Here is a 24,830-nt window from a genome sequence, read left to right as displayed (position 1 = left end):
TTTGGGGGGGTGGGGTGTGGATGGAGGGGGGCTTGGAGAAATGTCATTGTGAGCCAGGGAGATGAGCGGGGGGCAGTGTTTCAGGATTGTTGAGTGTGCGGTGTTGCTTTAAGGAGTGTGAAAGTTGATGGGAGGTGCAGTTGAGCTGTCTGGAATTGCCTCAAATCTGACAATGACTTTTCCTGTTTCCCACTATGCACCACCACCCCTGCCCCGGCCAATTCCAAATCTAATAGGTGCTGAAGGCCCTCAAGTATATCGACGAGAGCTGTGCTGTGCAACTGAAGGGCCGAGTGGCCTGTGAGATCAGTAACCACGAGCTGATTGTGACAGAAATGGTCTTTGAGAACGTGCTGACAGACCTGCAGCCAGAGGAAATTGTCGCTCTTCTATCCTGCCTGGTCTTCCAGCAGAAAACACAAGTGGAGCCTGAACTGAATGGGGTTCTCCGCAAGGTGAGGGCACGACAAGTCCTGGGACAGAGCCAGAATTGAGGGATAGACCCCTGGCATGTGGGTACTCGGTACAGACCCTGTGGGCTGGGAACGTAGATACTGGGGTATTGATCAGGAGTCAGAGGATCATAGAGGCCCACGGAGTCAATCCCACTTTCCCCCTCTGTCATGACTAATGCTGCAAATTTATTTACTTCAAATGCTCATCCAGTTTCCTTTTGAAATCATTCATTGTCTGCATCTTTTGCGAACTTCATGGACAGTAAGTTCACCTCATTACTATAGAACCCCTACAGTGTGGAAACAGGCCATTTGGCCCATCAATTCCACACCAATCCTCAAACAGTGTCCCATCCAGACCCACTTTCTCCTATCCTACCCCTGCATTTCCCACGGCTAACCCACCTAGCCTACACAGTGCTGGACGCTTGTGGCCGATTTAGCATGGCCAGTCCACCTAACATGTACACCTTTTTGGACTGTGGGAGGAAACCCGTGCAGACTCCACACAGATGGGTTGCCTGATGCTGGAATCGAATCCGGGTCTAATGATGCAGCAGGTTGGCCACTGAGCCATTGTGCCACCCTGCTCACTGTGTGAAGTTCCTCCTCTCATGCCATCCTCCCTAACTTTTACCAAAAACTTTAAATCTTTTTCTCCCAGACCTTATGCTTATCATCTTTTCTGTATCCAAACCTGTCAGAATCTTGTGCACTACCATCATGTATCTACCCCCTAGGAACTAGGTGCGGGCGCTCTGCCTGAAGAGCAGCATTGTTAATTAGAGAGACCGGCATCACTGAACTGTCCAGCCTCTCTCATTCAGTCTTTTTTAGTGTGTAATCCCATTGTTTGGATGTCTGCTTCTCCGCAGGGAATCGAGCGGATCCGTGGTGTTGCTGAGAGGATCGCCACCCTGCAGAGGGAGTGCAGCCTGCGTGAGTCGGTCGAGGATTACGTGGAGCAATTTAAGTTTGGCTTGGTGGAAGTGGTGTACGAGTGGGCCCGGGGACTGGTGAGTATCCGCAAGCTGCAGTAGTGTGCTATAAGGTCGCTTCCTAGTTTACCTGTGCCCCAATCTAGTAGAACTGTCAGCTGGGGATGCATGGGTGCTGATGAGGTGCCAGGTGATTATTTTTCTCTTCACCACCCCCCCCCCCCCCCCCCCCCCCCCCCCCGCCCCCAGCACTCCACATTTATTGGAACTTTTCTCTAATTCCTGCCTAACTCTGGCAAAGGTCAATGGAAGCCTGGGGACTGTATGTTCTTCTGTCTGATGTGCAGACAGGAAGGCGGAGAGCAGACGCACCTACTAACAGGTAGTTACATAAATGCACAGGGAGCATATGCCTCTGTGTTCAAGCGAGTTAATTTCCACTAGTAGAAGAGACTAGGACCAAGAGCACAACCTCAGAGTGAAGAAGCAACCCTTCAGAACTGAGATGAGGAATTTCTTCAGCCAGAAGGTGGTGAATCTGTGGAAGGCAGGTCAAGTGTTTAATTGTTGAGGGGATCAAACATTTTTGGGAGAAGGTGGCAGCGCGGGGTTGAGAAACATAACAGCCAGGATTGAATGGCAGAGCAGATTCAATAGACTGGCTGAATTCTGCTCCTTCTCTCATGGTCTTATTGAGTACAACCTCTCGGAAGGATGTTGAGGCTTGAGCAGGGACTGTGTGATGGTGAGAGGTTGGAGAACCTAGGAATATTCTCCACAGAGCAGAGAAAGTTGGGTACATTTAAGAGGCAAAACAGAAATTGTTGGTGGCTGTGGATTGACCATCATTTACAGAAAGATCTAGAGGGGAAGTGAGTAGTTCACACAATAGGAAGTGGTTATGTCTGGAATGTGCCATTTGAAAGGGGAATTGGAATCAGATTCCATAGGAGCTTGCAAAAGACAATTGGATCGTACTTTTTAACTTTCAGGGTACTGAAGAGCAAGCTGAGATACGATGCTCTTAAACAGTTTTTATTTTCCCTGGGCATTGAGTTGGGGGGGGCAAAAGATAGACGGGGTTCCGGACCACTTTATTTTTACACTAGTCGCTTTCCTGTAGTCAAACATAAAGGAAACCAAAGCCTTTGACTTCAGTCGTCACCCCCAACCCCACTCCCTAGTAATGAACACTACCCCCCAAATGATGTTTTTGACCCAGGATGAGGTGCAGGCCACATATCTGTGCCATCAACGAAGTCACTGATTTCCTTCTCCTTAGCTTTGTCCGACATTGTCCTGTCTCAACTCCTCATTGCTGCTGAAGTCCTCATCCATGCTTTAGTCGCTTTCCGCCTCCTGAGTCAAGCTGCTTGTGTGTGAGATCTCCCACATCGCAGGCTCGAAGCTTCAGCTCATCTGAAACTCAGACCACTTTCACACCCTTCGCCCTCGGTGCTTGCTGACTGTCACTATCCCACAGTCTGGCAACAGCACAGTTGTAACATATTTTCAGTGTTGTGTGAAATTGCTCACCTTCCCTATGTAATATCCCAGGCCCCAGTCCTCTAATTGCCCTCCTTCATATCTCCGGCGCACCCCTGATATTAATCGCTCCACTGCAGACCCTAAGCACTTGTATTCCCTTATGCCCAGTTGCTCCTCCTTCGTACCTCACTTTTCCTTCTTTTGAACGCTCCAAAAAACTGTTTGGTTTTTGATCTGTTGACGATGTTCCTGCTCCTTGTGACTTGCTGTCTTTCCTGTTTCTGTGCCCAGCCATTTGCTGAGATCACCAGGCTCACGGATGTCCAGGAGGGCATCATTGTGCGGTGCATCCAGCGGCTGAACGAGACCTGTCGGGATGTACGGAATGCTGCCCGGATCATCGGCGACCCCACCCTCAACGCCAAGATGGAGCAGGCCTCAAACCTCATTAAGAGGGACATAGTGTTCGCCGCCAGCCTGTACACCCAGTGACAGCCGGCCGACTCTCACCGGGACCTCGAGCTTCTGCTGCCTCCTCCTGCCGTATCGATAAACAACAGCCAAGCAAGATCCTACGTCTCCTCGATCCAACCTCCTCCTGCACCTCCTATGTTGTTGGGTCAGCATCACTACAATCGTGGGTCATCTGAAGCAGAGCGCTGGAGGGGCAAGGCATTTTGAGACTTGTTGAACCAGTGTAGCCCTAGCGGACTTGTACTAGCCAGACCAGCTGGCAGCCTCAGTGGACTGGGGAGTTCAACACTCCCAAACTGCTGAAGAGGATGTGGTGGCAGAGAACAGTGTGTGCATGTCGGTGCATCTCTGCTCATGTTCTAGCCCAAAGTGACCATTTCGTCCATTTCAATCTGTGCTGCTCCTGGCCGCTGCTTTTTGCCAGACTTTGAAAGGTGTGATTATAAACATCAATCTGTTTGACTTTGAGCACAGTGCGAACTTTATATAACACAGGACTTCAATGTAATTGCTAATGAAGGTGCTCAAAACCACACGTGGAGGATTCTGCGGCACAGGAGGAGCCCATTCCGTGTATTGTGCCTGTGCCAGCAGCACCCCCCCCCCCCCCCCCCCCCACCCCACTCCCTTCCAACTATTTATCTAATTTCTTTTTGGAGGTCAGAAGGGTGATGCACACAGTTCCAGTGTGATATCTCTCGCTCGTCCCTACCGCCGCCCCCCCGCCCCCCCCCCCCCCCCCCCCGCCCCGCGCGCACGACCGCGCTCAACCTCACTAGTTGCAGTCTTCCACTTCTCCCTCTGCCCCCACCATCTCCACGAAACTGTTAAGCAAAATTTTGTAATCCTACAATGAAATCCCTACCTCGGTGCTCAGGCTGTCTCATCACCTTTTTATTAATCTTTTGTCATTGTTCCTGGTTGGCAACAAATCAGTGCCTCTTTCAGGATAATGAAATCACAGTCTGTGAGATTTGTTTTCTCACCTTTTTTTTTCTCCTTGTACCACCTCCACAAACTCCCATTTTCACCACATAATTACAACTAGCAAAGTAACAGGAACACTGGTACAATGCTGCACTTATCCTACATTTGAGGCTGCCAGCTATTGTTCACAGTTTGGTATGTGCTCAGTGCAATCAACTTACTTCCACTGCAGAAAATAACAAGAGCAAATAAAAACTTTAAATTTGCCAGAACCCATTCATTCCAATCTCAATGGCTGTTTTGCTTTTTCCCCCACTAGACCCCCGTGTGTTAAACGCTGCAAGATAGCTCAAAAAGTAGTAAATGGGATCCTTAAATCCAAGATGAATGGATTCACATCAGAAAGCTCATAAATATTTTATTCAAATTGGTTTTTATTGTTCCTTTTGAAAGGACAATGCTCGTCAACTAAATATCATAATCAATGATCCACATTGGAAGTTGAGAATCTCATCTTGCTGAAATATTCTGAGCGTCTTTATCATTGACTAAAATATCAGAAACATGCTTTACAGAAGGAATAGTTGAGAAATCATGGGTAGCGTGGATACAAAAATCTGCAATTTGTTACAGACTGCACAGCTACAAGAATGGGTGAATTGAATGTCACTGCCAGTTTGAATCAAGCTAGTTGCTTGTTTTAGTACTGCTAGCTGACGCTGACAATGATACACAAACTCTGAGCACATGCAGCACATTTTAAACACTTATTCTGGGCCAATTCTAATCTGCACTGAAATGCATGCACTTACTTTAACAGGTGGGAGACCTCAAGCTGTGACTCTGTAAAGCCACAGAATGGTAATTCTTTCAGAATTTTGCAGAAACGGGAGATTCCTGGACCATGATGGGATCCCAGCCAGTATGGGAAAACTATCATGCTGGGAATTGGTGTGTGTGGTGTAAAATGTGTGTCTATATATATTTATACATATTGACTTGGAACAAGCAGCTCTGAGAAAATCACTGTGACACAAGGTAGGCGAGACTTCTTCAAAAGTGCAGCAGTGATTTCAGTCAGCAGGCTCGAAGAAATGGCACTGGATTCTGCTCAGCTACCTGCAAGGGAAGTGCGACACCTACTGGTCCAGAAATCTGGTGCTGTTGCCCAAGTGCTGCTTTAACCAGTCCAGCACCTTGAACAAATTGATGTGAAAATCTCTGGCGTGGTGTGGCAGATTGGAATATTCACACTTGTTCACGACTCCCCAGCTTACGACTCCCACCTGGGATGGCAGAAATACCACACTTAAAACGTGCCTCTCACAAGACTACTGCAACACTTCTAAGTGGGAAGGGTAGGCTTCAGGCCTGTGGTGAGACGAAATTTTTAACAGTACCAATTATTGAAAACGTGGGACGGGGTGAGAACGCAGTTGATAAAATTGATGGCATCCAGGCCTTTATGAATAGAGGTGTACAATGCAACAGCAAGATAGTTGCAGTGAATTGGGAAGATATTGGTTTGGTGGTAACACCGCTCTACTAGTAAGCCAGAAGCTGAAAGTTTGGGGACAGGGGTTCAAACCTTTATTGGGTCAACTGGTGCAATTTAAATTGAATTAATAGAATTTGAAAGCTGTTCTCAGTAACAGCAGAAGTGAAGCTCCTACCAGTTGTTATAAAATCCCTTCTGATTCTTCGACACACTTTTTAGTGAACACAATCACTGGCCTGACCTGTAGATCCACAACAATGTGGCTGAATCTATACCATTGTTTGAATTGGGCCCGGAAAGTCACTCAGGCCAAGAGGTAATTAGGAATGGGCAACAAATGTTGGCCTTCCAAGTGATGCTCAGGTCCCATGAAAAACTTAAGGGACACAGTTTAAAACAGTCCATGGAATATTAGTTTGACAGTGATGGGAGTAAAGTTCAGTTTCGGAATGATGTGAAGCTGTGAGAAAAGATTCAGTAGTTACGTAGCTGGATTAGAGAAGCTGATACAGAAGGACACAAGCTGGGGTTTGCCAGATCTTTGAATGAGCTTTTCCATTGGCCCACTTCCCTGTTCTTTAGCTCACTTATCATTCATGATTTGATCAGTCCCTTTTGCAAGTTCAACTGAAATCCACTTCCTATCCCTTTCAGCCAATGAATTAAAACAACAATTTATTCCTCATCAAACCTTCTTGCCTAGTCCCTCAAAAATGAGAACTCCTATGTTCAAATCTCTGACCATTAGAAATGCTTACTCCATATGGTGTCCTGCAAAGCCCCCTTATATTTTGGAACATAGAATATGGACTTGATGGACTGACTGGCCTCTGGTTAAACTCCCCTCCATCTTTCCTGCTCTAGGGAGAGCGATTTCCCAGCTTCTGCAGCTTACCACACCACCTAAATATTTCATATCAGCTACCAGTCTGATATGACTTGAACTCTTGGTGGTGAGACTTTGGTAGGATTGATATTGCATGCTATATCTACATTGTTTCAGTATGTACAAACCTGAATATATCGGTATAGTTTCTGAATGTACAAGGGTCCTCCTGAATCTCCTTTTTTATAAACAAGAAAAGATAAAATAGTTAGGTGCTGTCAATTGTACAATATCTCATAACCAGTAACTTCCCTCCCAGTGGTAGCAGGGAGTACACATTGAACGCATCACTGCTGAGATGCTTTTGCAACCCATTAATAAAACCTAGCCTATACTAATAGGTACAGAAAAAAAGTATAAAAGCAGCTAAGTTACACTTAAACCTGTATAATAAGGTCAACCTCAGCTGGAGTATTGTGTACATTTCTGGGCTCCATGCTTTTGTGAAAGATTGAACGCAGTACAAAAGTGCAGAAAATATTCTGATTATTTGCAGGGATGAGAACCTTCAATTACACAGACAAATTTGGGGAGAATGTTCTGGCTGTGGTGGGGCACACTAATGATTTACCTTGCTGATTCTTGAGTTGCACGATTGAGGTGTGAAGAGAGTGAGTTGATTTAGGATTGTATTCACTGCACTTTATAAGAGCAAAGGACAGCGATCTCATAAAAATCTATAAAATTCTAACTGGTCTAGACAGGGTATGTGCAGGAAAGATGTGGCCAATGACTGCAGGGTCCAGAACCAGCAGTCACAGTTTAAGAATATGGAGTAGGCCATTTAGAACTGAGATAAGAAGAGATTTCTTCCACAGAAAGTAGTTGAGGCCGAAACTGATTTTTTTTTTAAAGGAGTTAGACGTAGTTTTTAGGGTAGAGGGACAAAGCAGGAAAAGGAAACTGAGTTGGATGATCAGTTAAGATATTGTTGAATGGTGGAGAAAGCTTGGAAGGGCTGAATGGCCTTGTTCATTTGCATTTCCTGATTTTTCTGTGCCCTGGGGGAAATAAAGGTTGGTAAGAAGACTTGACATTAATGTTCAAAATATTCAGTGATTGCGTGGGCTATACAGAATATATGTGGAACAGCAGTCCCCACTGGTAGGCTTTAAAACAGAAGCACAGAGAACTGGTGGAGGAAGCCATTCAGACGTAGAATGTGTTGACAGAATTTGTGGTGGAGGCAGGTTCAGGCAAGAGAGAAACGGATTCTTATCTGAAAAATCTAACTGCAGCGAGATGGCAGGGTCTGTGTCTGGGCGAATTCATCTGCAGAAGGCTAGAGCACTGGACAACACCAGGACACTTACCTTTACAGCTGATGGCCTCGGGATTCTTTCTACTTCCTCCTGTGCACAGAAAGCGGTCAGTGACTACATCTTTGACATTGCTGACATTGACATATATGGCAGCAGCGGTCGCGTCCTGCTCGCACAAAGCTCTTTCCTGTAAGATATATTGAAAACTTTAAATGAGCATTCACTGAGTTTTGTCTCATGTATTGGCTTGGATTTGGTTGTTAGCCTCTGACTCCTCAAAGCCTGTCTGCCATTGACAACTTGGGAGGGTGCTAGAATACTCTCCACTTGCTTGGATGAGTGCAGCTTGAATAGCAGTCAAGAATCTCAACACCAAGGATGAAGCAGTCCACTCAATTAACACTCCAATCCACTACTTTAAACATTAACTTCCTTCAGCTTGAGCACATTGTGACAGCAGTTACGTGTTCTGCATATAAGATGCGCAACAGCAACTTGCAGTACCACCCCAACACTGAACAGCGTGGCATGTGCAAACTTCAACCTATGGGTTCTTGATCAGAATATATATCTTCTATCATCATTGGGTAAGACACTATTGAGACTTCAAAAAAGCAGCAAACTAGCCCCGAGGCACACTAACTCACCGATGCACCAGTTTTTATCTTCACGTTTTTCAGTTCGTGTTTCTGAATTTTCTGAATAAACTTGGCTTCAACAGTTCCCAAAGTTGGTAGCAGTTCTTTCTCTGTAATAACAACATATCTTCACAAATCCTCATTTTTTTTTGCACTGCGATTATCAACAAGCATTCTTCTGTCAGGTATGTCATGGTAATGTCAGAGGCAGTTCCTCGTCCTACATGAGTTCGGCCCAAAATCTGCCCAATTGCAAGCCAGGACCCCTCCTTGCCATGCAATTTGCCTTCTTAACTGCTTGCTGTACCTACACTCTTAACATTTTGTGTTTCTTGCACAAGAACACTCAGCTCCCTCCCTGTTGCATTTTTTTTTTGGAATTTCTCTCCATTTAAATAACATTCAGCCATTTGATTCTTCCAACAATATATGCAATCTCACATTTTTTCTACATTACACTCCATCTGACAAGTTATTGCACACTGATTCAAGCTATCTATATTCCCTCACAGTTTCCTTAGGCCCTCAACTTGAAGATGTCTATTTTTACTTTTTTTGTAATTTTGGTTCAGGACTGAAGTGGGATAAGAACTGGCTTTAAAAACCACGGATCGATGAAGCATAACTGCATTTTTTAAAAGCAAAATTTCTCAGACTCATTGTGACTGCTGTTTACACAGTTGCTTGTTTGTGTTGAATGCTTTGCCCCAGAACAGCTGAATACAGGGGACCGTATAAAATTGGAGCTTTGGTCAGCAACAGCAGCTGATTGGTCTGTGGACCTGTGATCAGTTATCAATTTCAAAGGTCTGCTGCCTGCTGACAACTATATGAGTGGCTCCTAGTATCTGAACAATTTGTGGGTGTGAATGTTTGAGGGAGATGCTATTGGACCTTAAGAAGGAAAGGGATTGTTTTTTGCTGTGCAGCAAAAGCCTCTCAAGCTGGAAGGTAGCCAGTTTATTTGTATTCCTCAGTTACTGTGAGCTGTGACTTTCCATTAATAAATCAGAGATCTTCATAAATGTGAACCAGTCACCCTGTGCCTCCAGGAAACAAGTGAAAGTATTTAGAGAAGGACAATCATGAAGCAGCCCTCTGATTAAGAAAAACGATTAACTCTGCAAAGCCTGCAGCTAGGGAGCACAGGTCTGCCTTCCCGATCTTTTCTTCCACTTAGACAGACATACAAATAAACAAGATAATAAAATGTGAGGCTGGATGAACACAGCAGGCCCAGCAGCACCCCAGGAGCACAAAAGCTGACGTTTCGGGCCTAGACCCTTCATCAGATGTTACAAGATCTTTCCTCCCATTTACACTTTGCCAATCTGGTATCTTTGCAGTGCCTTCCACGGGAATAGGCAACAAATGCTGGCTCAGTAATTGCAAATCAAGTCACCAGTGTCTGAGAGGACTGCAGGGCAGCACTCTGAGAGGGGTGGTTTAATCTGAGGGTCACGATGCCTCAGGTAAGGGAAGAGTTTGAGAAGAAGGCACCTTCGTGATAACATTAGCCAGTGGGGGAAATTGAACTCAGACCAATGGTATCTCTTTGTGTTACAAACCAATCATCCAGCCAACTGACCTAACCAACCTTCTTCCACAATAAGTGCAGCTTAAAGAACTCACCTTCAACAAGACTGCTACAATTACTTCTTTGCTGAATTACCCCACTGTCTTCTCATTCTATTCGTTCTGTGACATAAATTTGATTTTTAATTAACTATTAACCCTCAGGTTGGGTGGAACTGAAACACAAAGGAGCCACAGATTACCATGTTCAGCGCAGGTTGGTTTGGTCTGAGATATCCTCAAAGCAACACTGGTGCCCACTGTGCATGGCAGGCAAATGGGTCTGAGGAGAGAAAGGAAGTAAGAGTTAGATACTCTTTAAGGAAGGGTCGAAGAAATCTACAAGGAGGAAGTTACATTTACAGAAACATTTAAATTCCAATCAGGAAAATATCTTACAGTCATAAATACTCCTGAAATCTGATCAAACTCCATATATATTCAGATTTATTTGGTGTAATATTAAGATGAACAAAACCTCTAGATATGCATTTTTATAACCAGCCAACCCCTACATCACTGCAATTATACTATCCTCACTGGATGCAGTCGTTCCCACTGAGACTCTGTCTCTGGGAGATTCTCCCTGTGGTGCAACATTTTGTATCATTTCTGTCAGTGTGGTTATAGAGTCATAGTCATACAGTCATCCAGCATGGAAACAGACCCTTTGGTCCAACCAGTCCATGCCAGCTGTAAACACAACTAAAGTAAACCAGTCCCACTTGCCTGCGCTTGGCCCATATCCCTCCAAACATTTCTTCATCATGTACTTAGCTAAATGTCTTTTAAACATTGTAACTGTACCCCCGCATCCATCACTTCCTCTGGAAGTTCATTCCACACACTAACCACTCTCTATGTAAAATAAGATAACAAAGTGTGAAGCTGGATGAACACAGCAGGCCAAGCAGCATCTCAGGAGCACAAAAGCTGATGTTTCGGGCCTAGACCCCTCTCTGATGAAGGGTCTAGGCCCAAAACGTCAGCTTTTGTGCTCCTGAGATGCTGCTTGGCCTGCTGTGTTCATCCAGCTGCACACTTTGTTATCTTGGATTCTCCAGCATCTGCAGTTCCCATTGTCTCTATGTAAAATAAATTGCCTTTCATGTCTCGTCTCGCCTTAACAATGTGCCCGCTGGTCTTGAAATCCCTTAACCCAGGGAAAAGACACCTGCTCTTCACCTTATATGTGCGCTTCATGATTTTGTAAACATCTATAATGTCACCACTCAACTTACTATGCTCTAGTGTAAAAACGCGTCACGGCCTAAACAGCCTTTCCTTATATCTGAAACTGTCCATTCCTGGCAACCTCCTCTTTGAACACTGTCAGCTTAATCATATCCTTCCTATAACAGGGACACCAGAACTGGACACAGTACTCCAGAAGAGGCCTCACCAAAATTCTGTAAAACTTCAATCCAACATCTCAACCCCTATACTCAAAGATCTGAGCAATGAAGGCAAGCACTCTAAATGCCTTCTTACCCATCATGTCTATATGTGATGCAAACTTCAAAGAATTATGTACCTAAACCCCTAAAGAATTAGGTACCCAAACTCTCTGTTCTACACTACGCGAACCCCTAATTTAAATGTATAATTTCTGCATTTTGTTTGTTTTACCAAAATGCAATTCCAAATTAAACTCTATCTGCCACTTTTCAGCCCATTGATCCAATTAATCAAGATCTCTGTACAATCTTAGATAATCTTCTTCACTGTCCACTATGCCACCAATCTTGATGTTATCTGCAAACTTACTAATCATGCTTTCTATATTTTCATCCCCAAATGACAAACAAAAGAGGACCCAGAACTGTTTGTGTGGAATGCCGCTGGTCACAGGCCTCCAGTCCAATAAACAACCCTCCACCATCATTCTCTGTCTCCTTCTGTTAAGCCAATCTTTTATCCAATTGGCGAGCTCATCCTGAATCCCATGCGATCTAACTTTACTAATTTGTCTATCGTGCACAGCCTTATCAAGGACTTCACTAAACTTCAAGTAAACAATGACTCCCACTCTGCCCTCATCAATCTTCTTGGTTACTTCCTCAAAAACTCAACCAATTTTGACAGACATGATTAACACCCAAAAGAACCGCAGATGCTGTAAATCAGGAACAAAAACAGAAATTGCTGGAAAAGCTCATCAGGTCTGCAGTGTCCATAAAGACTAAATCAGAGTAACTTTTGGGCCCCTGGACCTGCAAGATTGACTCTGATTTTGACTTCACAGATGTTGTGAGAGAAAATTGTGACTGTGAGACATGATTTCCCTTGAACAGGATGTGGGAATTTTATTTTTTATTCATTCACAGGAAGAGGGTTTGATGATGACGCAATATTTATTGCCCATCCTTACTGGCCCAGAGGGTGGATAAATGTCAACGACATTGTTGTGGCTCTGGAGCCAGACCAGGTAGGGATGGCAATTTCCTTCCCTGAAGGGCATTACTGAAACAGATAGTGATAATACCATTGGGCCTTTGCGCCCCCAAGAATGTCCCCTGGATTCTGTCTGTATGAGACTGTTGATGCAATTGTAGGACGCTCCCTAAGTGCAATTGGTCACACTGGGGTTGTCGGTGTTATTGAGGTTGGTTGGCTCGCTGAGCTGGTTTGTTATTCTGCAGACAGTCGTCTGTGGAACAACAAACTAGCTCGGCGAGCCAACCAACCTCAACACCCACAGCCCGAGCTACAGATCTACTCCAAATCCTCAGAGTCAGTGTAATTGTGGGACACTGTTCCTGCAATGAATCATGTTGCTTACTCTGGGACCTTTAAACACTGCGTTCCATTGTGATGGATTGCCTCATTTCCAGGTTTCCTCAGTAGTGGAATGCTATTAGTAAACATGGTATTAACGTTCAGAGTGAATTCCATCCAGACAGGTTGGTCAATGTGATTTTAAGAGGCTCCATTAGAAGGGACCACTATATTAAGGTTGTGGGATACACTTGATGTGGATTACGCTCAGACGAGGCAATCGGGATAAGTGTGGAATGGTCCCAAGGCAGAGTTCAACTTGACCAAAGTCATAGCCCCAAATCAACCCTTTGTTCCTCACTCCCACCAGACTTCACACGCAGGCAGGGCGAATTCGGCTCGTTTGGATAATGGCCTAATGCAGCTCCATTTACGGGTTTTGGAGTGGTTGCTGGTGTATTTAAGTGTCTGGTTCATTTGGCTAGTCTCTCTGTAGACACTGGTCTGGAGACCAGTTGTTCTTACGTTCCACCATTACATCTAGGAAGGGTAGTCAGTTATTGTTCTCTTCTTTTGTGAATTTTATTAAGGATGAGGATGTCGTTTATGTGTCGATGGGTTTCTTCTAGTCTTGTGCGTTTGATAATCACAAAGGTCTCATCTAAGTAGCAGACCCAGAGTTTGGATTGGATAGTGGGAGTGCTGCCCTTTCTAACCTTTACATGACTGCTTCTGCTATCACTCCTGATATCAAGGATCCCATTGGTGTTCTGTTGATTCGTTTGTTGAAGGTGAAGTGGGTCGTAAGGCACAGATCCAGCAGTTTCAGGGTGCTGTCCTTGTCGATGCTGTTGGTGGCATGAGGGTGTCTGCCTTCCTAATTCGTCCAGCAGTGTGGCAATTGTCTCTTTGGCTAGGACAATATTTATGGATGATGTTACCTCTGCGACAGACACAAGAAGACACGGCCAGACGCACTAATCACCCGACTGTACAGCAGGGACATATCAGAGATAGCCACAAGGCTAGTCAAACCCGTAGGCATCAGGGTAGCCCACAAACCAACAACCACCCTACGACACCCTACGAACGTAAAGGATCCCATACCCACAACCAATAAAAATAATGTGATGTACAAAATACCTTGCAAGGACTGTGAGAAACATGATATAGGCTAAACTGGAAGACACCTGACGATAAGAATACAAATCTTCTCAAAACTTGATAAGAATACACACATACCAACTAGCCACCAAGAGACACGACCGTTTCTCACTGGTCTCAGTACACACGAGACACAAATTCGGCTGCAACAACACATCCATAATAGCATAAGCCAAACAGAGACATGCCAGGGAACTTCTGAAGGCCTGGCATTCTAACTGGAACTCCATCAACAAACACATTGAACTGGACTCATATACAAACTATGAAAAACAAAACCGGAAGTGATGCCAGCCACCCCAGCAAACCGAGGCATATAAATAACAAGGATAATAAAATGTGAGGCTGGATGAACACAGCAGGCCAAGCAGCATCTCAGGAGCACAAAAGCTGACGTTTCGGGCCTAGACCCTTCATCAGAGAGGGGGATGGGGAGAGGGAACTGGAACAAATAGGGAGAGAGGGGGAGGCGGACCGAAGATGGAGAGAAAAGAAGATAGGTGGAGAGGGTGTAGGTGGGGAGGTAGGGAGGGGATAGGTCAGTCCAGGGAAGACGGACAGGTCAAGGAGGTGGGATGAGGTTAGTATCAGTCCAGGGAAGACGGTCAAGTAGGGCAGAATGCCACTGCTACACCAGAGGCGCACTGACAATGTTACCTAGCAGAGTGATGAAACGCCTGCAATCAAACACACTGACTCAGTGAGCAGGTCTACCGCTAGGGGGCGTATATTTAAAGCGAAAGGAGGAAGATTTAAAAAGAACACGAGGTGCAATTGTTTATTTTACACGGAATGAACTCCCAGAGAAAGTGCTGGATGCAGGTACAGTTACAACATTTAAAAGACATTTAGATATGTAGATGAATGAGAAATGTTTAGAGGGCTATGACTAAGCAAAAGCAGGTGGGACTGGTTCCCATTATCTCTGGGACTGGTTTAGTTTGGGATTACGACCAGCATGAACTGGTTGGACTGAAGGGGTTGTTTCCCTCCCTTGTATGACTCCATGACTCTAATACAGGTTGAGGGGTTGGACAAAATAACAGAGGTAGGGAGGGCAAGGTCCACAGAGGGATTTGCAAACAAGGATGAGAATAAACAGTTGACACAAGGTAAACTCGCTAGTTATAACATGTAACTAATATTTTGTTGGTTACGGGATTCTGTAAGTGGAGATAATCAATAATTTCAGAAGTAAATTGGAATGGGTACTTGAGGGAAATAAATTTGCAGGCCTATGGGGTAATAACATGGATTGGATCGCTCTACAGACAGCTGGAATGAACTTAATGGGCTAAATGCCTCCTTTCAGTGAATTAATTACTCAAATACTAAGAAGGTGCCGCAGATTTATAGGGAGCCAGTGGAGATTCAGTAATGTCACAGGACTCATAATCAGTGCGAAGGAGAAATGTGTGTGTGTATATGTATGTGTGCGTGCGCGCGCATGCACATGAATGCCTGCCTTTCAGATTTCCAGCATCGCAGTATTCAGCATTTATTACTAATCCAGTGCGAAGGAGAAATGTATGTGTGTATACGTATATGTGTGCAAGTGCATGCACATGAATGCCTGCCTTTCAGATTTCTAGCATCGCAGTATTCAGCATTTATTACCATAATCCAGAGGCCCAGATTAATACATGTGAATTCAATAATAAGATGCCCCCATGGTGATTATTGTAATTAACCTATCTGTTTCACTAATGTCTTTAGGGAAGGAAATCTGCCTTCCTTACTTGATCTGGCCTACATATAACTTCACGCCTGCAACAATGTTGATTTTTAACTGCCCTCTAGGCAATTAGGGATTGACAATCAATACTAGTCTAGTCAGTACATTCCATGAATGAATAAATGTTAAAAATTGCCATGGAATGCAATCCTTTTCAGATAGCGAAAGGATTTTTTTTTGCTTTACCTGATATTTGTTGTGAAGCTCAGTTTTGACTTTATCTTTACCAAGGCAATATCATAATCATAAAACTCCCGGATGCCCATCTCCACCTTCCCAGTCAGGTTGTAGTTTGGGTGTTTTATCACTCTGTCTATTTTCAGTTGTACCTTCTTATCAGAAACCCCTGTGTGAAAATCAGAGAAAATGAAGGTTCATTCATTCGCAAGCTCTTTCTTCGAACGTGATACGAAGCTGAAGCCCTCTCTGGCCTCTCATGTGGACGTGAAAGATCCTAAAGCCATTATTCCAAAGAAGATGTTTTTACTGTACCATGTGCTACAATGTATAAGACCATAAGACATGGGGGCAGAAGTCAGCCATTTGACCTATTGCATCTACTCCACCATTCAATGAGACCACAGCTGATCTGATAATCCTCCACTCCACTTTCCTTCCTTTCACCCATAACCCCCAAACCTCTTACTGATTTAAAAAATGCATCAATCTCCGCTTTGAATATTCTCACCAATATCACCATCAGTTAATATTTACCACATTCCTGTTGTATGGGAGCTGCCGTGTTTCCTTATCTCACACCTGTGACAATATTTCAAAAACATTCATACATAAAGCCCTTTGCAAGACTCTAGGGGTTGCTGGACTGAGTGCCAGGGCAGCACAGTGGCTCAGTGGTTAGCACTGCTGCCCTACAGTGCCAAGGACCTGGGTTTGATTCCAGCCTCAGGCGACTGTGTGGGTTTCCTCCAGGTGCTCCAGTTTTCTCCTACAGTGCAGGTTAAGTGGATTGGCCATGCTGAATTACATTAGATTAGATTCCCTACAGTGTGGAAACAGGCCGTTCGGCCCAACAAGTCCACACCGTCCCTTGCAGCATCCCACCCAGACCCATCCCCCTATAACTCACACACCCCTGAACACTATAGACAATTTAGCATGGCCGATCCACCTAGCCTGCACATCTTTGGACCGTGGGAGGAAACTGGAGCACCCGGAGGAAACCCACACAGACACAGGGAGAATGTGCAAAGTCCACACAGACAGTTGCCCGAGGCTGGAATTGAACCCGGGTCCCTGGTGCTGTGAGGCTGCAGTGTTAATGACTGAGCCATATCTGGGGATGTGCAGGCTAGGTGGATTAGCCATAGGAAATGCAGGGTTATAGGGATGGGGTGGGGAGTGGGTCTGGGTGGGATGCTCTTCAGAGGGTAGGTGTGGATTTGATTAGCCGAATGGCCTCTTCCACAATATAGGAATTCTATGATTATCCAATGATGAAAGACTTGTGCCCATTAGAGTCTAGAAGCACAAGGTATGATCAGATTGAAATGTATAAGGTTCTGTCAGGGTTTAATAGGGTGAATGCCAGGACACTGGACCCTAGGGGACACAATTTAAGGGTAAGAAGTCTCCCATTGAAGATTGACGTTAGAAGAATGTGTTTGTCTCAGAGGGTCACTAATTCTCATCCCAGAAAGCAATACATAAATGTATGAATTAGGACCAAGAGTAGGCCACTCTGCCCTCAAAGCTGCTGTGCCATTCAGTAAGATCATGGTTGATCTCATTGTGGCCTCAAGTCCACATTCCTGCCCACCGCCACCTAACCTTCCACACCATCACTCAACAATAATCTATCAAGCTCTGACCTAAAAGTATTCAAGAACTCTGCTTCCACGACATTCTCAGGACCAGCGCTCCAAAAACACATGACATTCCAAGACAAATAAAATCATGCCTTCAATCCCTTTCAGGTTCCCTTTCAGACCCCTTTTGTTTTGAGAAAGATAATGATGACCTTCTAGTTCTAGATTCTCTCATCATGGGGAAACACCCCTCCATTCTCTCAGACCCTTACCTGCTTCAGTCAAATCACTTTCTCCAAGACCTGGAATCTCTTCCACACTAGTCGCTACTATTTGTGTATGTTGGGAGGTTTTGCAGCTTGGAACTCAACCAAGCCATGTTACTAATGTATGTTCCTTGGCCAAAACGTCCTGGAGTGGGACTTGCATCCGGAGATTCTGGCTTTGAGGAAGAGATGCTACCCACTGCTTCACAAGACTTCATCCAAGAGTCAGGCTGTCATTAATAAATGTGATAGGGAATTCAGGAGAAATCTCTTCAACCAGTGAGCAGTGAGAAAGTGGAATTCTCTACCTCAGAGAATGGTTCAGATGAATAGTATAGATACATAGAAACATATAATCCCTACACAGCAGAAGCAGGCCATTCAGCTCATTGAGTCTGCACTGACCCTCCAGAGAGCATTCCACCCAGATCCATCCTCCTTAACATTATTCTATGTGATTTCCCATGGCTAATCCTCTTAGCCTACACCTTCCTGGGGCAATTTAGCATGACCAGCCCATCTAACCTGCAAATCTTTGGACTGTGGGAGGAAACCAGAGCACCCGGAGGAAACCCATGCAGATACGGGGTGAACATGCAAACTCCATGCGGACAGTCACCCGAGGTTGGAATTGAACCTGGGTCCCTGAAGCTGTGAGGCAGCAGTGCTAACCGCTGAGCCACCACACTGCCCCTTGTAAGAGGAAACTGGATAAACAAATGAGGCAGAAAGGGGCAGAGGGATGTGAGGAGGCTGGTTCTAAACCAAAACACCGACATAGAACAATGGGACTGAATAGCCTGTGTCATGAATGAAATGAACTATCAAATGAATGAGTTGTGTTCAATGGAATAAAGGCTGACTGGCCTTGATAATGGGTGGCCTGTTTCCTGTGTCACACTCCCAACCTCGTTCTGCCAAAAACAAAAAGGCATCAAAGAGTTCTTTCCTTACCAACGAAAATGAGTCTGCTGTTAGTGTCTCCCTCGGTCAGATATTCGAAGCAATGGGCTGCTGTTAGGATCCACTCCTCCCCCACAATGGATCCAGAACATCGAAAGTCCTACGGAGGACATGGTTCATTGAAAACTTCCTGATGATCTGCTACCAAGACCTTGCCTTTCGCCCCAGAGTTCAGTCACATCGGTAACACCTTTCCCCCGGCCTCTGCTAGACACAACCAAGCCTTCACCAGATCCCACCCAACCATCTCCCTTTGAGCCAATTGTCCTGCACTGGGTCCCAGCCCTTTTTAAATTTCTAATTCTCACCCACTTGCTTCAATTTTGTCACACTCTCTCCTTTTGATGTGACCTCGGGCTTTGTAATTGCTCCACGCCCTGCTTCATATTCAATGGGACCAATGATGTAACAGGAAAGCCATGTGATACAGTCCTCCCACTGCTTCCCCATCAAGGTGGCTTTCTACTACAATGATGTTTTGGGATTGGAAGGCAGGAGCCTTCATCCTAATTGGGACAGATCTGCTGTCCAAGATCATCTATGAACCATCTCTCTTAACACTCAGTCACACATATTCTCATTCCTTCTTTATCTCCCTCTTTCTACCCTGTTTAAAATTTTTTCCTGCCTCTTTCTCTTTCTTTCCGTAATGAATTATTTCCTATCCTACTCTTCTCTTTTTAGACTTCTCCTTCTCTTTCTTCATCTTACTGTATATCACTTTTATCCTCCCTCTCCCTCTCTCCAATGCTCCCTCTATACTGTGATTGTCTGTCTGTTTCTTTATCTATCTCTCTGCTGAGTTTCTCACACATCCTCTTCCTGTGTGCTTCCCTGTGTGTCTACCTCTGCCTCTCTGTACCTTCCTTGCCCATATCTCACTCTCCTTCTATGCACATGTGGCATACCTCCATCTCTTTCTTTCTCTCCATGTGTGTATATGCTTTGGGTACACTCTCTCTTGCTTTTGACAGTCTCTCCCACTTTGTGTGGAAGAAGATGTTTGGTATATTTGCCATTATTGGTCAGAGCATAGGAATTTGGAGGCCATGCTGTGTCTGTACAAAACATTGGTTAGGCCACTTATGGAATTCTGCATTCAATTCTCGCCTCCCTGCTATAGGAAGAACATTGTGAAACTTGAAAGGGCGCAGAAAAGATTTACAAGGATGTTTCTAGGGTTGGTGGGCTAGGGCTATGGGGAGTGTCTGGAGCTATTTTTCCTGGAGTGTTGGAGGCTGAGGCTTATAGAGGTTTATAAAGTCATGAGGGGCACAGATAGAGTGAATAGCCAATGTCTTTTTCCCAGGACAAGGGAGCCCAAAACTAGAGGCATAGGTTTAACATGAGAGGGAAAAGATTTAAAAGTGACTCTAGGCGCAACTGTTTCACTCAGAGTTTTTTGCGTGTGTAGATTGAACTGCCAGAGGAAATGGTGGAGGCTGAAACAATTAGAATAGTTAAAAGGCACCTGGATGGGTATATGAATTGAAGGTGTTTGGAAGGATATGGGTCAAATGCTGGTAAATGGACCTAGATTAGTTTAGGATGTCAGGTCGATATGGGCAAGTTGGACTGAAGGGCTTGTTTCTGTGCTGTACATCTCTAAGACTCTGTGATTCCATGTGCTTGTGTCTGTGTGCAAGCATTTCTCTCTGACTCTGTCTCTCTGCATAGGTTTTTTTTCCCTTTCAGTGAATATAGCTCTCCATCACAGAACCACAAACATGTCATGTAAACTCACCGGATTGTCATTACTGCGAACTTCTGCGTACCATGGAAAGGAACTCTGGTCGCTTACAGTTAAACTTTTATTGGCAAAACCACACAGGTTTCCAACGGAAGTGAGATCTGTAAAAAGAAATGCATTTTGTTCAACTTTAGTGCTGTGTTACAGAACAAAGCCATTATTGGGAAAAGCAGATAAAAACCGAATGAACTGCGGATGCTGTGAATCAGGAACAAAAACAAAGTTGCTGGAAAAGCTTAGCACGTCTGGCAACAACTGCAAAGGAAAAGTTGGAGTTAACGGGCCCGAAATGTTTACTCTGCTTTATTCCTTCACAGATGTTGGGAAAAGCAGATGTTTGATCAGTTGTCCGAATGTTGCCTGGTAAAGGGGAAGTGAAAGGAGAATTTAAAAAAAAACTCGTTAAATGATGGATAAGGTGTGTGCATTGTTTTCCATGGAAATATATGCACCATAAATTAGCAATCTCGTGACAGATACTACTGTAGTGTCAATGGCGTTGGTTTATAAATGTATCTGAGTGTTGACAACTGATTTGCCCAACTCTTCAGCACTATTGAGAGAGAGGCATGTTGACAAATTTTTAGTCTGGCTCTCATCGGGACCATTGCAAGAATTCCATTGCAAGTTTCAAGCAATCACAATAATTTATTACATCGGAGAAAAGAGTGCTGGTTGGTGGGAAAGTCAACTCTGATTGCCCCAGATGTTACCATGGAAAAGAAAAAGTAGGGAACTAAAGCTCCCAAGCTCCTGTGTGTAATTTAGTAAAAGGCGAAAGGCTTGAACATGTCCCTTCTGTTTGTAGAGAGCGGGTTCCAGCGTATGAAGGTTTGTTGTTCCAGCAAGCCTTAATGAACCATATTATGAACTCAACCAAATTATCCTAAATTGGTCATTAGCATAATTATCGATATAACCAAGGTCATTCAGCAAATGTTGTCGAATCGCCTAATCACACCTTCTTAAGTGTAAATTGACGTGAGCGTTTGAAATTTGGCATCTTGTATTTATCCTCTTGAGTACAAGATGGAAAACTTTGACATCATATTTCTTTCCAGCAATGTTCAAGTCAGAAATCCATAAGATGGAGGGGTAGAGATTGGCTACTCAGTCCATCAAGTCATTTAATGAGATCATGGCTGATCTGATTATCCTCCACCCCATTTTCCTGCCTTTCCACTGTAATCCTTGATTTCCTTACAGATTAAAATCTGTCCATCCAAGCCTAGATTATACTTAATGACCCAGTAATGACAGCACAGCATTCCACAGATTCTTCACCCTCTGGAAGAACAAATTCCTCCTCATTTCTGTCTTATTTCGATGACTCTTACTCTTGAAAATAAATGGTCTGTCTCCTCTCATTTTCCTGAACTCCAATGAGTACAGGTCCAGTCTACACAACCTCTTCACATTGAAAAATCCCTCCATACCTGGAATTGACCAATAAAACCTCTAGTGCCAGCATATTTGTCCCTTAGATAAGGGAACGACAACGATTCACAATATTCTAACTGTAATCCAGATAATTCCCTGTTTGGTTTTAGCAAGACCTCTCTATTTTTATATTCCACTCCCTTTGAAACAAAGGCCAACATTTCATTTGTCTTCCCTATTGCTGGCTGAACTTGGCTGCTAGGTTTTTATGAGTTATGCATAAAGGCACCCAAATCCCTCTGTGCTACAGCTTTCTCCAGTCATTTCCGCATTTAAATAATATTCAGCTCTTTTATTCCTCCTGGCAAAGTACATAATCTCACATTTTCTCACATTATATTCCATCTTCCAAGTTTTGCTTAATTTACCCATACCTCTCTGGAGATAGTTTGTGTCATTTTCATGACTTGACTTCCCGCCTAATTGTGTCATCCACAAACTTGACATTCACTTCTGAGTCATTAATATATATTGTAAGTAATTGTGGCCTCAGCATTGATTCCTGTAGAACTCCACGAGTTATAAGTTTCCATCTTGAAAATGCCCCTTTATCCCAAATTTCAGATTTCAATTAGTTAGCCAAACCTTTCAATACTGGTCTTATTAAATATCCTGACATGTTGCACCTTATCAAATGCTTTTTGTAATTCCAAATATGTTACATCCATTGGCTTCCCTCTATCTATCTTGCTTGTTTCCTCTGTACCATTAAGGTCATAAATATTTGTCCTTCTTAGTATGCACAGGATTATGAAGGAAGGTGACACAACCTTACTTTTTATTTCTTTGGGCAGACAAGCTTGAGGACAAATCTGCTTTCAGTGTTTAAAATGAAGAAAAGAAATAGTGGGGCAAAGGGGAGGCAAGATGTCTCATTATATTTGGAATTCAGGCAAGAAATTAGGAACGACAAATGCTGTAGGGATTTGGGACTCACACCCAAACCCCTTGCCCTCAAAAGAAAGATTACAGTGGACTCGGAGATAATTAAAGATAACAAAGTGTGGGGCTGGATGAACACAGCAGGCCAAGCAGTATCTTCGGAGCACAAAAGCTGACGTTTCGGGCCCAGACCCTTCATCAGAAAAGCGTCTAGGCCCGAAACGTCAGCTTTTGTGCTCCTATGATTGTGCTTGACCTGCTGTGTTCATCGAGCCCCACACGTGGTTATGTTGGATTCTCCAGCATCTGCAGTTCCCATTATCTCAGAGATAATAAAGCCTTGCAAGACTGTGTGTCTGCAAGTCTCCTCCAGGTGTGAAGAAGCAGTTATTCCATTTCCAGGAGAGCAAAGGACATTGCAATTTAATTCTCTCTGTGCTCCTGCATTGCTTCTACACAGGCATGCACAACAACAGGGTGCATTATACAACAACTTTGACATAGTGAAATGTCACAAGGCACCTAACACAATACAAGTAGATAGAATCTGATACCAAGTCACAGAAGGTGATCTTTGGTTGAATGGGTGCATACAAAGAACATCTCAAAGGATGAGAGAGTGAGAGAGGATCAGAGAATTAGAGAGAGAATTCCAGAAATCAAGAGAGACAAAGCACTGTCATCAGAAATGAAGTGATTAAAATCAGGGATTCTCAAAAAGGTGGAATTGTCGCAGGACAGACATCTCAATTGGTTGTAGAACTGAACTAAGGGGTGTAAGGACATGAGGAGATTTGAACACCGAGGTAAGAATTTTAAATTTGCATTATTTTCAATCCCAGAAGCAATAAAGCTTAAGTCACTTCATGTGTCAATCTGAACATTTGTTAAGTGAACTGACATAAAGGATTAGAATCATAGAATCGCTACAGTGTGGAAGCAGACCATTCGGCCCATAGAATCCACATTGATCCTCCGATGAGTATCCCACCCAGCCCCATCCCCTACCCTGTCCCTGAAACCCTGCATTTCCCGCCGCCAGCCCAGTAACCCTCCACATCCCTGGATGCTGTGGGCAGTTTAGCATGGCCAGTCCACCTAACTTGCACATCATTGGCCCGTGGGAGGAAACCGGAGCACCCAGAGGAAACTCAGTGCAAACATGGGGAGAATTTGCAATGTCAATTTCTTGAGGGTATTTTGCTATGTTGAAGGTGCCATACAAATGAAAATTGTTGTTGCTGGAGGAGCGAAGGCGAAGGGAGCAGTCTTCTGGGCATTTTTAATCAATCTGTTCAAGGATTTTATGCCACAGCTATAGAGCAAGTGGATTTGAAGTCAGGCCTCCTGGCTTCTAGGTAAGGAGAAGAGTTTGCTAGACAGTGAAATTTCAGTGATTGAGGTTCAATAACACGGTTATTTTGTTTGGTAAGAATTACCACAATTGACACCAACTCTGGGGTTGTGGAGCCTTCCTTCCTTGGGAGGTTGTTTGTGCTGGGGAATGCTTTGCCACAGTGAGACAGAGACAATACCATCCGCTAAAAGAAGATTAAATATTTAAATCAGGGAAAATCATGCAGATAAAGGGAGAGAGAGTGTGGCAGTGGGTTTAGTTAAGAATGAATATAAAGCAACGTGGAGAGTATGGGGCAGTGAGATTAGTTAGGGAGAAATATCATAGAATCTATACAATAAGGAAACAGGCCATTCAGCCCACTGAGTTCACTCTGACCCTCAAAGAGCATCTCACCCAGACCCAACCAACTACCCAATCCCAGGATTCCTGCTTTTCACATGGCTTAACCCACCTAACTGTCACATACCTAGATGCAATGAGAAATTTAGCATTGACTATCCAGCTAACCTGCACAATTTTGGACTGTGGGAGGAAATTGAGCATGTGGAGGAAACCCATGGAGACACAGGGAGAATGTGCAAAATCCACACAGACAGCCGCCCGAGGGTGGAATCGGATCCTGGTGCTGTGAGGTGGCAGTGCTAA

At 44.3% G+C, this 24,830-nt stretch overlaps 2 protein-coding genes across 2 annotated transcripts in view; one reads left to right on the top strand and one right to left on the bottom strand.

The window, feature by feature from the left end:
* The window catches only part of skic2 (SKI2 subunit of superkiller complex), a 44,912-nt gene extending 40,944 nt beyond the window's left edge, over positions 1-3,968 (top strand). The window contains exons 27-29 of the mRNA XM_048520086.2: positions 237-455; positions 1,331-1,471; positions 3,173-3,968. Coding sequence (XP_048376043.1) covers positions 237-455; positions 1,331-1,471; positions 3,173-3,373 — 561 coding nt within the window. The 3' untranslated portion in view covers positions 3,374-3,968. The remainder of the gene's footprint in view (positions 1-236; positions 456-1,330; positions 1,472-3,172) is intronic.
* A 727-nt stretch (positions 3,969-4,695) lies between these two features.
* The window catches only part of LOC125446476 (complement factor B-like), a 44,213-nt gene continuing 24,078 nt past the window's right edge, over positions 4,696-24,830 (bottom strand). Inside the window, exons 11-18 of the mRNA XM_048520085.2 lie at positions 20,498-20,604; positions 18,745-18,853; positions 15,945-16,104; positions 10,345-10,424; positions 8,576-8,676; positions 7,980-8,115; positions 6,795-6,844; positions 4,696-5,568 (exon numbers count right to left, since the gene is read on the bottom strand). Coding sequence (XP_048376042.1) covers positions 5,422-5,568; positions 6,795-6,844; positions 7,980-8,115; positions 8,576-8,676; positions 10,345-10,424; positions 15,945-16,104; positions 18,745-18,853; positions 20,498-20,604 — 890 coding nt within the window. The 3' untranslated portion in view covers positions 4,696-5,421. The remainder of the gene's footprint in view (positions 5,569-6,794; positions 6,845-7,979; positions 8,116-8,575; positions 8,677-10,344; positions 10,425-15,944; positions 16,105-18,744; positions 18,854-20,497; positions 20,605-24,830) is intronic.

The sequence above is a fragment of the Stegostoma tigrinum genome, chromosome 34 (assembly GCF_030684315.1).
Source record: "Stegostoma tigrinum isolate sSteTig4 chromosome 34, sSteTig4.hap1, whole genome shotgun sequence".
NCBI lineage: Eukaryota > Metazoa > Chordata > Chondrichthyes > Orectolobiformes > Stegostomatidae > Stegostoma > Stegostoma tigrinum.
Note: the sequence above shows the minus strand (reverse complement) of the source record. Positions and strands in the feature narration are given on the sequence as shown.